General features: G+C 40.5%; 1 protein-coding gene across 1 annotated transcript in view; it reads right to left on the bottom strand.

The window, feature by feature from the left end:
- Window positions 1-618: 618 nt before the first annotated feature.
- kcnk3a (potassium channel, subfamily K, member 3a) overlaps window positions 619-15,731 on the bottom strand; it is a 46,824-nt gene continuing 31,711 nt past the window's right edge. Inside the window, exon 2 of the mRNA XM_085381598.1 lies at window positions 619-2,967. Within this exon, the coding sequence (XP_085237724.1) occupies window positions 2,051-2,967 (917 nt within the window). The 3' untranslated portion in view covers window positions 619-2,050. The remainder of the gene's footprint in view (window positions 2,968-15,731) is intronic.

Genomic DNA, 15,731 nt, shown 5'->3' with positions numbered 1-15,731 from the left:
GGACACTTAACCAGAGCTCTTGAATAGAATGCATTGATTTGAACTATTATGAGGCTCCATGATCCGCCATTACTGCAACAAAAAATAGAAAAAGGTTCATTGGAGTGAATGGAGATGATGCGACTGTGTAGTCCATACAATGAAAAAATATACCTCTACTGCTGTACACAAAAAAATTGCGTTACATGTATTTTCAAAATAAATGTAAAGCTGGAAAGTATGTTTTGTTGTGTGGATTTATTGGTAATTGAAATGTGTTAGCAGAATTTTCAAGTGATGATGATTCATCTCAAAAATCACGAGACACTGCTCTCCCATATATAAGCTGCCTTTATAGGTTAAAGGTATCAGTACTGGTATCAACACTACTATCTGTATTTACTTGGTATTGGATCGACACCAATATCATGATTAAAAATTAAAATAATACACCAAAAGCATCAAGATCAAATTTAAGACACTGTCCAAGAGTAATAAATGAGAGCCATGTTAATTAAATCATGTTTTATTATAGTTAAAGAAAAAACATAATGTTAATGTATAGTAACACACAAAGCTGACTGTTCATCACTCGGTTCAAAAGAGATGCTGAACAATGTTAACAGGCATATTGCAGTTAATGAGAACATTCCAGTACAAAAAAAGGATGAAATGTGACACTCTGTAAAGTAAAACTACTAAACTAAAATATGATAAGCTAAAGATTATGTAAGAAAACTCTTTCAGAGAGGACTGAAGCAAAAGTGAGCACTGCATAAAGGCCTCAGCTAGCTTAGCCAAGTGCGTTTAGACGGGGCTGGAGCAAAGACTCCATAAGTGCATGAGGTGCAAATTGTGAGGCCATCAGTAAGTGAGGTGGACGCCTGATATTCTCAGCCATCGGTACTGAATTCAACATTTCTGTGTAGTAAAGTGGGAGGAGTTAATTGGGGTGTATCGCCAACATAATGTGACTCCATTAAAAAAATGGTTCTCCAGTGTATGAAAGCGTGTACGACAGTCCTCTAAGGTGCAGCACTGAGTAATGCCTTTCCACTACACGTAAGTGAGCTTGCATGCTCTGATTTAGACTATGGGAATACAGTTGTTCTATATGAAAACATATGACAAGCAACATGTACATAAGATAGTTTGATGCACACGAAGAAACTTTGCAAAAGAAATTCACAGCGCTTTGCAGTGAAGTCTGAATGGGCTGTCAGGGAGGCCTTAGTGGTTGAAGACACTGTCGCAGGTTTGATCCCCAAAATGTTCTTCAGCAAACCTGCTCAATCATTCTCAGTCATTTAAGCACCTACACGGTGGTTTAATCTCATGGATGGAGAAAATAAAGTAGTTAGCAGAGCAGAAAGTTTGGTTTAAACTTGAACTGTAGACACACAGGAGACACTGAGATCAATTATCTTTTAAACGTTCACTGAAAAAATAGGTTTTCCCTCAATAACACCTACTAGTGTCCAAATATATACAAGCTTTAATTTCACTGAAGTGACCATACTCCTTACAACCAAAGATTTATTTTGGAAAATGTGGATTTAAGTTGTTTTTTGTTTCAATAAAATATATCTTGGCAGGGATTTTATACAGTTAGTACACCCTACTTAAGTGTGTCTCACAGTGTATTTTGTCCCTTTTCATATTCAAACAAAGTTCCGCCTCATGAGCACAGAAAATACTGAGTTCAATATTAAGATACTCGATATTCAGAGGTGCAGAGAGATGCACGTGGTTTTTTCCCCCTGTCTTCTAACAGCAATAGTTGTGTAACGAATGCTTCTAAAACAACCATTAGCGTCATTTCTCTGTAACATCAGTAACAATGTTAGCGCTAAATGGTTTGTGCTTAATTAATGGAAGTTAAATACATGGCTGGAGTCTGAAGGATGCATCCTCTTCAGTGCCAGAAAGAGGCAAACGTCTAGAGTCCAACATCTCTTCAGGATGCAAATAGAGTTCCCTTGGTGTCCACAACTAATCTCGCACCACAGTAGGAGGGCTCTCCCTCACTTCAAGTGGGACTTCATCTAAATGCACAAAGTCCTCTGGGTTTCTAGATGGAACATCTGCGTTTATTGAGTCTTCTGTAGGTGTTGATGCTGTGCAACCCCGTGGACACTGAGCTGATGCCCGAGTGGCGCTGCAGACAGCATACACAGCCGTTAGAGTGAAGGGGATTGGAAAAAGCCTCTCCCTGCTCCATGTAGGTGTCTGAAGTGGAGAGGTCGCGGGGGATGATCATAGGTATGGAGTACTGCAGCTTCTCTCTACTTTTGTACCAAAGACAGGAGCACATGGACTGGAAATGAAGCACCTCAGCGTAAACGTTACGCAGACCCCGGCTTGCCGCTCCGCTTCCTCCGATCGCACTCCCTCCGCCGACAAACCCAGAATGCGTGGAAGAAGGAGAGGCCGGATCTACGGAGCAGTTGATGTGTCCGCCTGCCGGACCGTTATGTGCCAGTAGAGCCCTCTGTTCAGCATCCCTCTTCTCGTCCTCGGCGTTCATGGTCATGAAGCGCAGCACTGCTAAGTTGAGGAACGCTCCAATCACGGCCAGACCTGTCAAGATGTAGATGAAGCTGAAGGCCACGTACTGCGGCTTCTTCTGCAGAGCGTGCTCATTTTGCAGCGCCACATAGTCCCCAAAGCCGATGGTAGTGAGCGTGATGAAGCAGTAGTAGAAGGCGTGAAAGAAACTCCACCCCTCAAAGTGGGAGAATGCCACTGCGCCCACACATAACGTGCTCATGCAGGATATGAAACCGATGGTCACCATGTTGACCATGGAGACCTCAGTGCGCCTCATTCCAAGGCACTTCTTCAGGCGGTGGAGCAGGTACCTGACAAAGGTGTTGATCCGCTCACCCACGCTCTGGAACATGACCAAGGTGAGAGGGATGCCCAGGAGGGCGTAAAGCATGCAGAACATCTTCCCTCCATCTGTGCTCGGGGCTGCATGGCCATAACCTGAGGGAAGAAGGGAGAAAGAAGCAGGGTTACTGGGGCAGAACTAATTAAATCTGCAGTGCAGAGGACAGGGGTCTGAGAAGAGAAGGCTGGAGGCAGGAAAGATATGAATGATTTGTATTCTCTGAGCAGCTCTTCTGATGAATTCAAAAACCCTTCATTTCACAGCGGCAGTATGCAATTGGAGATGAGAATGCACAGCGGTGTGGCGGGAAGAGCCGAGTATTGATGTCGTGTACAGGAGAGAGAGAGAGCTTGAATAATTCATTGACAATCGGTGTCCGCAGAGTGGCTTCAACTAATGAGTACATTTGCACCTAATTAGGACTCAACATTTTCCAGATCAAATAAACAGGACACCGTAGGGTAGTGTGAACATACCGGTCTTTTTGTTTGTTTCTATAACACCACTTTTTGCCCCACATGGTATAGAAACTCGTTAGCATTGTGGCCGTTAACAGTCAAAGCCCCCCAAAAAAGTATCTATGGCACAAAATATATCAAAAAGTGGGAGAAAATTTTCCTGTAATTTATCCCCCATAAAACAGAGAGCAGCTGATAAACCACTTACTGTAAAAACATACTGTCAGGGAGATGTGTACTCACTGAAATGACCTGCAAGCACACACTACCTCCTACTTTATGGCCTGACTCAGAGATTTTGTAAAGATACAGAGCATGGAGCTCCCAAATTTCAGGATGTATTTTCAGGTTAATTGTCAGCCTTTTGTGTCATAACATCATCTTCTCATTATTATTGCCCAGCAGGATATGACTCCCTCGCAAGCAACATCATTACAGCGTGAAATATGTTCCCAATACGAGGACCTGTTGCGCGCCGGGACGGAAAGATGACGTCCCCGATAACAACAGGCTGGGCAAGTGGAACGGGCTGACCAATAGTTGAATGTAATTACTCCTGGGTTGATTTAATTCTTCTGGCTCTGGTTCTTTTGCCGTGCTGATCCGTGCGTTTGAACCATCTGTCTGTCTGGTGCCAAATATGTTTAAAGCTTTCCCAGTTGTGCCGCCAAAATGAGAGTCATTACGACTGATGGATCTCTCAGTAGAAGGAAAAACCTGACCTGTTCTCCGAGTGCGAGGACATCTTGCTTCTTTGTGGCTTTGCCTATTTTTAATCTCATCCCCACAAAGACATTTATCACATTTTCCAAAGACAGAGAAATTACCTCTGACTGCAGTCTTTTCTAAGTAAGAGACTGAGTCTCAGGACAAATGATGACCTTAGGTTGAGCTTAATATCTGCACGGGAGTGCTTTTAAACTTGAATAAAATTAGCATTCCTGGTGCAGCACACGTACTATTATTCCATCACTTATTGGTTGGGATGGTTAAATAATTTACTTTTAGGTCTTTCAACAGTTTATCCATTAGGCCTGCAATAATTTTTCCAGCTGTTCTCCGTGACTGTTATTTGCTTTCAGCCATTACTTCTAGCAAACTGCTTAAACAGTTTAATAATTTGAATTAACGATTTTAAACATTTAATCAGCACTTTTAGCTGTTTATCCATGTTATCTGGCCAGCTATTTATTCAGTACATTTAGCTCTCTATTTCAGCCGTCTATAATGTTAATCTTTTAAAAACTAAGTTTGTAATGTTACCTATTAGAACCATTTTTCTCTTGCTTTCTGTAAGCGATTACAGAGCTAACTAAGCAAACTGGTTGCTGTTTTATAAACCATTTAAAGGACACAACGTAAGTTGTTAACTCTCTGGGAAGCATATCTGTAACCGGAAGGTCGCCGGTTCGATCCCCGGGCTCATCTTCCTATCAAAATGTAATGAAATGAGACGTTTGTACAGTTTTGTAATCAGTCATGTGCATTTGTCATTATTATAATAACTGACTACTGACTTGCTTTTTCTCCAACAAATGCTGCTAATCAGAAATGCATATGGTCAGTCCATCCCTCCGAACTTCCATCTCAGTGTTACTTTTTATGCATATATATTAAAGTCATAACCTTCTAAGGAAAATTTTCATTATTACTTTCATTTCAGAAGGTGCAGCTCAAACTTACTTCTGCATTTGAAATTATTTATTACTGTCCCCTCAGGCCCCGCACACTGCTAGTAGAGAAGAAAAGAAGAAGAAGTCATTGAAAGTTAACATAATTAGTCACAGTGCAAGAAAAGATGTTGGGGTGAAATCCCTGAGTGTGTTTCTTTCTCTAAAGTGTTAGCGACACACAGGGTTTTGTGGCTCTCCCCATAAAAATAAAAAATAATTCCTGATTTAAATGTGGCCACTAGCCTCTTTGAGGTGCTGCAGTATAGCACATGTGCATATGTGATTTCAACAAACTAACCAACCATCAGTCTTCAGTGGAAAAGTCTGGAATGTCCAAGCCTGGCGAAGGCGCCATCAGGTCACAGCTTTGACCAGGAGCGTGTTTGTTGTTTTTACATTGATAGGGTTGTGCAGGGTAAAATGCATCCCTGTAGGTGAGACTGTGAATGTGCGTTTTGTATCATCCATATGCTGTGAATGACCTTAGCTGTGCCTTGTGCCATCGTGTCACTATGTGGTCACTCACAGCACACTGAAAAAGTCAGGAGTGTTGTCATAGTGTGGAAGGAACTTTAATATTTTATCTTGTCTGTGATGTTATGTTGTGGGTTTCGTTAATATTGATTTTGATTATTTATATTTTGTATACACGCATCCACACATGTGCAGTAAAACCTAAGCGCAGTTGTCTTTTTCTGACAATGTTGTATTTTATTCTGTTCTGTTTATTCTTATTATCTTATCCTATTCCAGTGTTTTTCTTAATTTTTGCTACTGTGTCTTTGCACTGTCCACTTTCTGCTGCGACACAACAAATTTCCCACATGTGGAACGAATAAAGGTTATCTTATTCTTTTATTTGCATGCTTTTATTAAAAGAAATTGTACTACTTCCAACCTGCATCTCCATAATTCAACGAATGACCTACACCTGCTCAGTCACCCAATATAAAAGGAGTCCAGCGTAGCAGTTGGCACAGTGGGATCGATACATCACAGAGACTCACCAGGGTGGGGCCCCAATGGAACAAGGAGGAAGTGGCAAAATGGACTGGGAAATCCAGTTAAAGGCAATAATAGTGCGGAAAGTGACAAGAAAGTCATTGTTACGATGGCTTCTTGAGCATTTCGTTTAAGACGGTGATGCCTGTGGACATGTTATTACTGTAGACTGGCAGTTAGCATTGCGTGCTTTTAGTTTTTGTTATTTTAAATATTCTACACTTAAAATTCTTCCTTGACTTCTGCATTCTGAGTAGGGTAGGTTTCTCACCATCCAACTAGCTCACAACATTTGGCTCCATGTGACTTCTTTCTTTTTCCTCAAAATATAATTTCAGTTGAAGGGTTGTTGTTTTGACATAATAATCAGAATCAGAATCAGAATACTTTATTGATCCCTGGGGGAAATTATTTTATAATAGATATATAATAGACGTACATATCGCAAATATGCATGTGCAGCAGTCACATTTGGGACTCCCAAAAGATGGGATCTAAAAATAGGAGTACTGGAACATGCTGCAGAACTCATTAGGGAGATGACGGTGAAAGGAATGGCCAAATTTAAATTGGGAAAGATTTTTAAGATTTTTACCTGTAAGTAAAAATAAATAAATGCACTGATTAATCATTCATCATGGAGTAAGCAGGGCAGTGTATGCTCAGGTGAGCACAGAAGTTGAGCTGTAGGCCTGTTTGGAGCTGTCACAAAGAGCATGTGGCCTGTCGAGACAGGAGGATGACCAGAGTGACAGTGGCACTCGTCACCGGCGCACACGGGAGCTGGAGGCAACAACGCCAGCAGTCCTATCACCATGTGAGAGAGTGAAGAGTCGCACATGACAAAATCATCTTCGAAAAGGCCCCCAAACAGTGACAAAGTTATCATGAGACAGGATGAAGAAGATAGAAGATAAAGAGGTTTTGTTTGAACAACCCCTGACTGTCTGAAACTGAAGTATTAATCCAGAAAAGATCTAGTTTCATATTCGCCTCTGTCAGTGCGCCCCAGGGCAGCTGTGGCTACAATGTAGCTTGCCATCACCAGTGTGTGAATGTGTGTGTGAATGGGTGGATGACAGAATGTGTAAAGCGCTTTGGGGTCCTTAGGGATAGTAAAGCGCTATACAAATACAGGCCATTTACCAAATTGGCAGTGTCGTCATGAAGATATTGCCACAAATGTTTATGCATATTTGATGGATTGATCATGGGGGAGGTGGGACACTAATCCCCCGCTAAAATTATCTCAGATTCTCAATTTGTGTTGGGATTGTTGCATGATAGAAAACCAGCACTGAAGGTTTTTGCCGTATCCCGAGGCTGATTGTCTCGTAACCCAATTCCTGTAATTATCATGTGAAAGAAAATCTGAAAATTGCATAACTGTGGAAGGAGATAAGAGTTTTCTAAATACTTATTTGGCATGGGAGGCTAATGAATTTCAGCAGAACACAGGTGCACCATACACTCAGACCCTCCTCGATGCTGCCTCTGATTGCAGAATCAGGATTTACAGCCAGTCGCTTAAGCTAATGCCTCTAGCAACAGGATAGTGCTAATTTAAGTGCTGCAAAACAAATCATTCTGCAGAGAGAAATATTCCCCTGTGATAGCCTTGCCAACATTTTGTAATTTGGAGGTTTCATTTCAAGATTTCAATCCTGGCCTGTAATACTTTTGGGCTTTTTTTTACCCTGTAATTCATTTCACAGTTTTTAATCCGTATTCACTTTAGCAGATGGGAGCACAGCTTTATTCAGTGCTGTGCCATATTAACCCTCGATCAGATTTTCCAAATTAAATGTTTGATACCTTCCAACACTGCTCATCTGTAGCAATGCAAATACAAAACTGGTGCTGGTTGTCATATCTCATTTATGACTCTAGTTTGCCTTTACAGATAACAATTCAGTGTATACAGTTCCTTCCTGCTCCTTAAACAAAACATTAACCGCTTTCCCAACTGCATCTAAAGTCTTCATTACGCTGATTAATTAGGCAGGGGCAAAACGGGCTTTGAAAATACATCAAAGAATGGCATAAATGCAGCTCCCAGGGCTCCAGTTCTCTGTCACTCAATTAAATTTTCATTGATTACCAGGCACAATTTGTTCTCGCCAGCAAGACGAGGAGCACAACCTATTCATCAGCTCACCTAATGGGAAGGGATTCTCAAAGAGGTGGTGCATTTATCAGGGGCTCTTTGTCAGTAATTTGTAAGGATAGGCTGCATGCAACTAATCCACAGCATACACCACAGAGGTAACGTGTATTCACAATATGCGACCATATATGTAAAAAGATCCAAAATCTCAGGATATGGAGTCTGTAACTTAGATGCTGGTGGCAGCACTACACTCTCTAGGGTAGGCAACTGATAACGTCCTTAAACATCTCTGCATCCTGAAGCCCAGGCAGCACCAAACTTGGTAGTGCACTCATCAGTCTCTCTCTGTGTATGTGTGTGTATGGTTTCACACAAGACTGAGGGACAAAGGTGAAATGAGTGGAGGGTTTGGTTTTCTTTTCTTTGTATTACTGAATAAATTAGAAGCTCTCAGTGTGAGGAAACGATGCTGTTTGCTGGGTAGCATGTTAAGGTGTTCTAGAGGCATGTGCAGCATTTGAATGGTCTATTTAATAAGTGTGATGAGAATTATTTCAGATTTTAAGCTAATATTTTGACAAAATTAGCATATTATCCTATTTACTGTGTGGCATAAAAGATTGTTATCTAAAAAGTTAGAAAAATCTTACTTAAATAAAATTTAAAACAACTATTTAGTAAAATATGTAACAATAAATAAACAAAGGTCAGAAACCAAAATAAAACATTAATGTCTGTCATGTAAAAGACGATGTCATTCACAGACTGTGAGTACACAGAGGCCCGCGCTACGATGCATGATTTCTGTCTATCCAATTTTTAGTATTACAACAGCAGTTCACTTCCTGCCAGGGTATATTGTCATAGTAACTTATGCTGCAGACCTAATCTGCTCTAGATGCGGTCACCCTCTCGATTAGAAATCAGCAGGTATGAAATCACTGCCTACTGAGCAATCAGGTCTCTGGAAAATGGCATCACTGATCCTGAAAGACCCATCAAGGGCATCTAAAAGTCTTTGTGCTTCCCAGAACAGGTTCAGTAATAAATATAAGTTATTAGAAGCAACTTTATTATTGTTGTTGTTTTTTTCTTGTTGGTTCCAAACAGTTTTACAACAATTTGTTGTGTTGTACAAGTATAAACACATGATCCTAAAGCAGCGATTTGTGCTTTTGAGCCTTGTATTGAATTTGCATTTACCTTAAGCCTAAAGTTTAATTCTGTCTTTTATATTTATTCATTACTCTCAGTTTATGAAACTCTAGCGCGGCTGCAGGTAAAATAATAAAAACTGCTGATCTGGCTGCAGCAGCGGTATGTATGTTTAACTTTTTCATATTTTTTACTATTATATTTCTCTAATTTAAAATCATTTGTGAAATTTAGCTGCTCTGCTACCAACAGACCCGCCCATGTTTGTGATCGGTCAGATTCTGCCAACACGATCCCTTTTAAGATCGTCTTCTGTCATCTCGGTTCTGTTTCACCTCCCAAAAGAAAAATGATTACTAGGGTTTCCAAAATTACTTCTTAAAGATGAGGTGTGGTTATATAACTGTAGTCAAAATTAAATATTTTTTTAATTAATTTTTTGGGGGAACAAGAGGCTGAGAGGAAACACTTACAGTGTAACACCAAAGCCTTACAGTATTTATACAAGATGCGCATTTTGGAAGGAGTTTGAAACATGCTGTAAATATATAGACTAACATGCTAAACACAGCAGATGCTCAGAGGGCTAGCTACAAGTATGATATCCTGACATGCCTTGCATTACTCTAGCCCCGCCTATCTCGTGTGTCATGTTGCACCATAAAAGGCTGAGTAGTTTGACACCCAGCCCATGAGTCCTGGGGGGAGGAAGTGCCTCTTATCTAGCTATGTGTTGAACTACCCAAAAGTGAATGAGTGGAAAAAACTGCAAAAAGCTTTGGATGTGCATACAAAAACCACCTGTTTCTATAGACCTACTGAAGCAGCATACCTAGAAGAGTTGTAATAATTTGCGCTGAGAGGGAATGGCTGTCAGTGTGTAATGCGGTCGTGATCTGTAAACAAATTCCTTCTGCAAAGCTGAAGTGTGCTCTGAGGTGTTGGACACAATCACAATATTCAGCCGTATATGGCCATCCTAGTTCTTCAATGTACAGGTGGCCAGAGGAGGCATCCCAGCGTGACGTCACCCTTATCTGCGTTTACACCATCCCTGAAATGCTGAGCAGATTGGGGAATGTTCTGTACAAGTGTGCAAATAAACACATCATCATCATGTCATCCTCTTGGTACAGACTGTATTTGAGCAGCAGCCCAATCTGCTTGCCTTCCCCGCAGCCCGCTTTCATCTCTCGTTGACTCTGGCCAAAGACATCATTGTATGACCCAACAAACTGTAAGTCTTCTCCACTTGTAAGCATCAAACTTTTCGAAGAATAACACCTAAAGATGGCACATTAAAAGGCCATTATGACATTGTATTTCCCACAAATACAATTCCACTCTTATCTAAAATGTGGACCTAAAGCCCCCCCATTAATTGTCATTCACAGACACTTCAAACTCCAGACGACCTCACGATTGTTTATACAGTACAAGCACTCCAGCTCAGCACTGGTACTCCCACCTCCCTCCAGTACTCCGTTTGGCTTTTGACCCACAAGGCCTTGCTGACAGCTGCTGCGTAATGTCCGTGTGTGTGTGAAAGGCAGGAATTCTAAGACCAGTTTTAGTGGAATATTTACAGTGAGTGAGTGAGTGTAATCACGAACTGGGAAAACAGAAACACGCTTGCTTGATTTATTTGAAATGAGTTATGGATTTCAAAGAAATACATTCAGGCATGTTGATGACTTCAAGTAACTCCAGTGACCTGAAAAATTAGAGTTCTCATATGCTGAAAATGTTTAATTTTATACAAAATGAGGAGAAATTCACCTCTAAGCTCCAACCTGATTGCCAAGATAAAGATGTGAAGTGGACGCAGTTTCTAAGATTCCATTTGTTCCTCCCATACAGTAAATTATATACGCTATACACATCATGTACACCTTGCTATTACTGAGTTGAACCGCCTTTTGCTGTCAGAACTGTCTTAATTCTTTGTAGCACAGACTCAAGAAGGACGACACGATAGCATTACACAGATTCGTTTCCTGATCGTCCCAATCCTAACCCCATTCCATATCCCAAAAGTGCTCCATTGGATTGAGATCTGGTGACCATAAAGGCAATTTGAGTACAGTGAACTCAATGTCATGTTCACCTAATGTGTTTGTGACATGGTGCCTTATTCCAGAAGATGAGTACACTGTGGCCATGGTCACGGGAAGGACATGGTCACCAACAAGACTAATATTCTGTTAAAATGATGTTTGGCTGGTACTATGGTACAAAGTGTGGCAAGAAAATATCCTTGACATCATTATACCACCAGCAGCAGCCTGAACTGTGCTTTCATGTTGTTTACACCAAATTTTTACCCTACCATCCAAATGTCAAAGCAGAAATGTTTTCAGAATGTTTTTTTCTGTCTTCTGTTGTCCAATTTTGATGAGCCGGTTTGAGTCGTAGCCTCAGTTACCTGTTTTTAGTAGACAACAGCAACTTCAGGGTTAAACAGGTACATTCAGACATGCTCTTCTGCATACTTTGGTTTAATAAGTAGTTATTCCAATTACCATCTTCTTCCTAACAGCTTGAACCAGTCTGGTTATCAGCCTCTGTCATCTGACATCAACAAGGCATTTTCACCCAGAGAACTGCTCCTCACTGGATATTTTCTCCTTTTTAGACAGTTAGGAGAAAATAGGGTTGTGTGGGGAAAATCCCAATAGAAATACTCAGACCATTCATCTGGCACCAACAACTATGCCATATTACAGTCTCCTTATCACCTTTGATGATCTATTTGAACATACATAAATGCATTAATTTGCTGCCATGTGTTCAGCTGATTGAATATTCATGTTATCAAGCAGTTGAGCACCTAATAAAGTGACTAGTGACTTTAGAGAAGGTCTGAAGAAAACCTGCATTAATTGTATTAATAGCCTTCAGTGGTGGCTCCTCTGATGATAAAGAGTCCAGAAGGAAAATGTTTACTGAGATCATGAATCAAGTAAGATTCATGAACTCCTGATGGGTTTATGGTGTTAATCATTTGCTTCAAACCCTCTGAAAAACTTCTTGATGTTAATTTAGCAAATTATTGTTTCACATACCAATCTTTGATCAGCAGCCATAGCTGTCAGATATTAATGCTTCGAGTAGTGTTATTGTGAATGTGTCACATGTGTCATATGTCTTAGATTTTTGACCTCTACATTATCAGTGGGACTTACTTTTCCTGAAAAACAAAAATGCCTGATGATTGGTTTGTTTGTTTGTTTGTTTGTTAAAGGGAATTCTCTTGCAATTTCATGGGTCAAGTTTTAAAGGGTGACAAAAAAGAGTTTCTGACCAGGCATCCTTATGTGACAAATTGCAAGTGAGAGTGTTGGTAAAACAGACAATGGAGCAGATATTCTGAGCGTTGGGTTACAATTGCAGTGAAATTGGCGTCTCAGACACATACATCTCTCACTTGTCAAGCATTTAATAATTGGACTAATTGTCAACCAAATCACCTGTTCAGTCTTTCCAAAAAGGCTATATTTGCTTTTTAGGGTGCTTTATCTTGACCAAAAAGCATCCCAATTTATATGAGAGACCCATCTTGCTAACCAACCTAGGGTTTTAGCACTGGCTTCAGCTGATTATCTCAACCCTCTTGTCCAAAGATAATGACAGCAACAGTTAAATGCTGAACTCAAGTACTTAAAAGTAGTATTCCACACAAACAATATTGATTTAATGCACGCAGTGTTAAGTCAGGAGTCGCAAGAGACGGGAACTGGGAACTGGATAGTGGTTCGGTCTACAACGTGGATATGGACAATGCTTTTAATTTATTGCACAAAAGGAAGAGAGCATGATGGTAAAGTGCAAACTGCATCCAGGACAGAAACAACTGCTTTATGCTGCTAACACAACTTCAGCTCTTTGCAAGCACCTGCACAGCATGCTGGCTGTAGGCTAGCCAAGAACCTGGAGTGATATTAAAGCTGAGTGAATACCGACCCCAGCCCGGGAGCCAGACCTTGAACTTCAACAGGTAACAAAGTCAGTGATGAGAAGTCTGGCTGCATCCTCCATTTCTATTTGTTCATGTTCCTAAAGTAGACTCCCTTAGGCAATCACTTTAAAGTATCTCTCTCTTGGTTTTCATCTTTGCCTTGTGTTGTCAGCTTTGTGTTCATACCTAAATACTAAGAGAAAGATCATACAGTATGTGTGTCCTCATTAGGACAGGGATTTGTGCTGATGTGTGGTCTAAAGTTTTTTATTGTTCAATGATAATTACGAGGCAGTGTATTTTAGGTCATATTAAAGAAAAAATCAAAGTAATGTCAGGAGTACTGCACTGACCACAACAAAAAAGGGGAAAAACATTCAACATGCACAAACATTTGACCACACAACATGAAATTAATTTGCGCAAACGTAGTCTTTGATATGCCGCTTAGCAATCATGGTCACTCGCAAAGCAGAGCCAATGAGAACCCAACGAGAATTGGGTGGTGACATCATTTCTTTCAATGTTTCTTTTTACCAATGACCACAAACATTTCCTTTGCTTTCAATACTAGTTAGCTTAAATTAGGGGTCGCTAAATTTTACTATAAAAAGAGACATTTTTGAGCTCAAATCGACATCATGAACAACTGTATAATTTAAATCTGTACTAACGTTTGTTATTTTTTTGGTAATTATACTTTTCTTTTTCATTTGTATTTAAGAAATTATAGAACTAAAAATGCAACATTTTCATTTTTCACTTTATTTATTGGTTTAAAAACTGTATTAATGAAATCTTGGTTTAAAAAAATTAATTAATAATAATAAAGTAATTCAATGTTTGTTTGTTTTTAATTAGCTTTTTAAAATTTGTAAACTGAGAACATGAAGTCTTGGCCCTGATATCTGCTGGCCACAGCCCCAAAACACTGTTTGTCATCTCAAGGCAAAGTCATCAGACGATAGATGGGTTCCCATTAAACCTTAAATAAACCTTAACTCAAGCCAAAACATATCAACAGGTGTTATTTGTCTGGACATGCTCAATGAAGAGAGCTTAAAAAGGTGCCTATAAAAACAAAACAAAACAAAAAACCAACACTATCCTGCAAATGGGAGAGGCAGAGCAGGAAATAACAGTTTTGACTGGCAGCTATAGAGTCCCTGGCTCCTTTGTACAGTACAACACATGACTAGTCGTGTAAATCACTGCCGTCAGTGTGTGAATGAACAAGTGTATTTCTCTAGCTAATAAATTAAAATACTGGCGATAGCCACTGGAACCCCTCAGCTTCCTAGCAGACACACTTATGGTATCAGTTTCAAAATCCTACGTTGCCCTGGCCTCAAGTCAAGATTTTCAGAATACTGGACCTCTGATCTTGAAGTCAGGGTCACTGAGATTTGAAAACATCCAAGATTACTTGTTGGTGCACCTATGGCATCAACTTGAAATTCCTATGTCACCTTGTTCTTGAGTTAATGCTCACCCGCTTGCCCGGGTGACGATAGTTCCCCATTGCTGTAAAAATCATAGCCTTTTTTGACTGGTAGTAGCGTCAGATCTCAGAACACCCAACAACATAATGAACTGGCCTTTTAACTGAGATTTCTTTGCAAGGCTGTACTTTGACATACTGATAATGATGTCAGATTTGTCAGCTTCTACATTATTCAGATGATGCTGTCAGCTGACTGTGAAATAGTGAGAATAATCTCTTCAATCAGGCTGTCATTACATGCTTCAACAGTGAACAAGGAGCCTGTCCAGCCGCTGAGAGCGAGCGAGAAAAAGTGGGTGATGCGGGATGTATTCATCACAGGCAATCTGATGTAACGCCAGAGGAGACAGCGCATTGGCAGAGCGTCTGTCTGGGTTCACTTTAACTTGGTTACCCCTGTGTGGGCCTGGGAGCATGTGCTTTCATCCAGCACACAGCTGAGGCCCAAACACAAGCGTTCAGACCAAAGCGACCAGGCGTCAGATGTGAGAGCTGCGACTCGGCTGCCAGTACCCCAAATATACCTGTCTCGTAGTAAAACCCTTTCACTATCATGCCATACAGCCGCAGCATCCGCTATCTGCCAAATCGCCTTTGTCCACAATAGAAAGCACTGTGGCTGTGTCTGTGTGTGTCCAAACATCCAAGTCATATGTTTTGCTTTCACTGTGAAAAAAAAACCCCTATCAGCGTCTATTTCCAAACGTACTCCTTAGGTTCCTTTTTAGGGGATATGAGAGGAAACCTTGGCAGGCCACAGTTTTCCATGAGGTCAGTAAGCAAGGCATTCCAAGCAGAGTGTGAGATCTCTGGGAGGCTTAGCTAATTAAAAAAATCATGTGATTTATGTACCTGATACACAGTGGATATGGACTTGTTTAAATCTCACAACACAGCTGTATTTAAATGGGTTCACATACACTAACACTGTACACAACACGGAGGTAAGAGCGGAGAGGAGGACAGAAGAGGACAGTAGGGATGAAATATGACGGGAAG

This window comes from Rhamphochromis longiceps, linkage group LG15 (assembly GCF_057381845.1).
Source record: "Rhamphochromis longiceps isolate RC_006_pf linkage group LG15, R_longiceps_female_GT1.1, whole genome shotgun sequence".
NCBI lineage: Eukaryota > Metazoa > Chordata > Actinopteri > Cichliformes > Cichlidae > Rhamphochromis > Rhamphochromis longiceps.
This window is presented reverse-complemented; position numbering and strand designations above follow the sequence as displayed.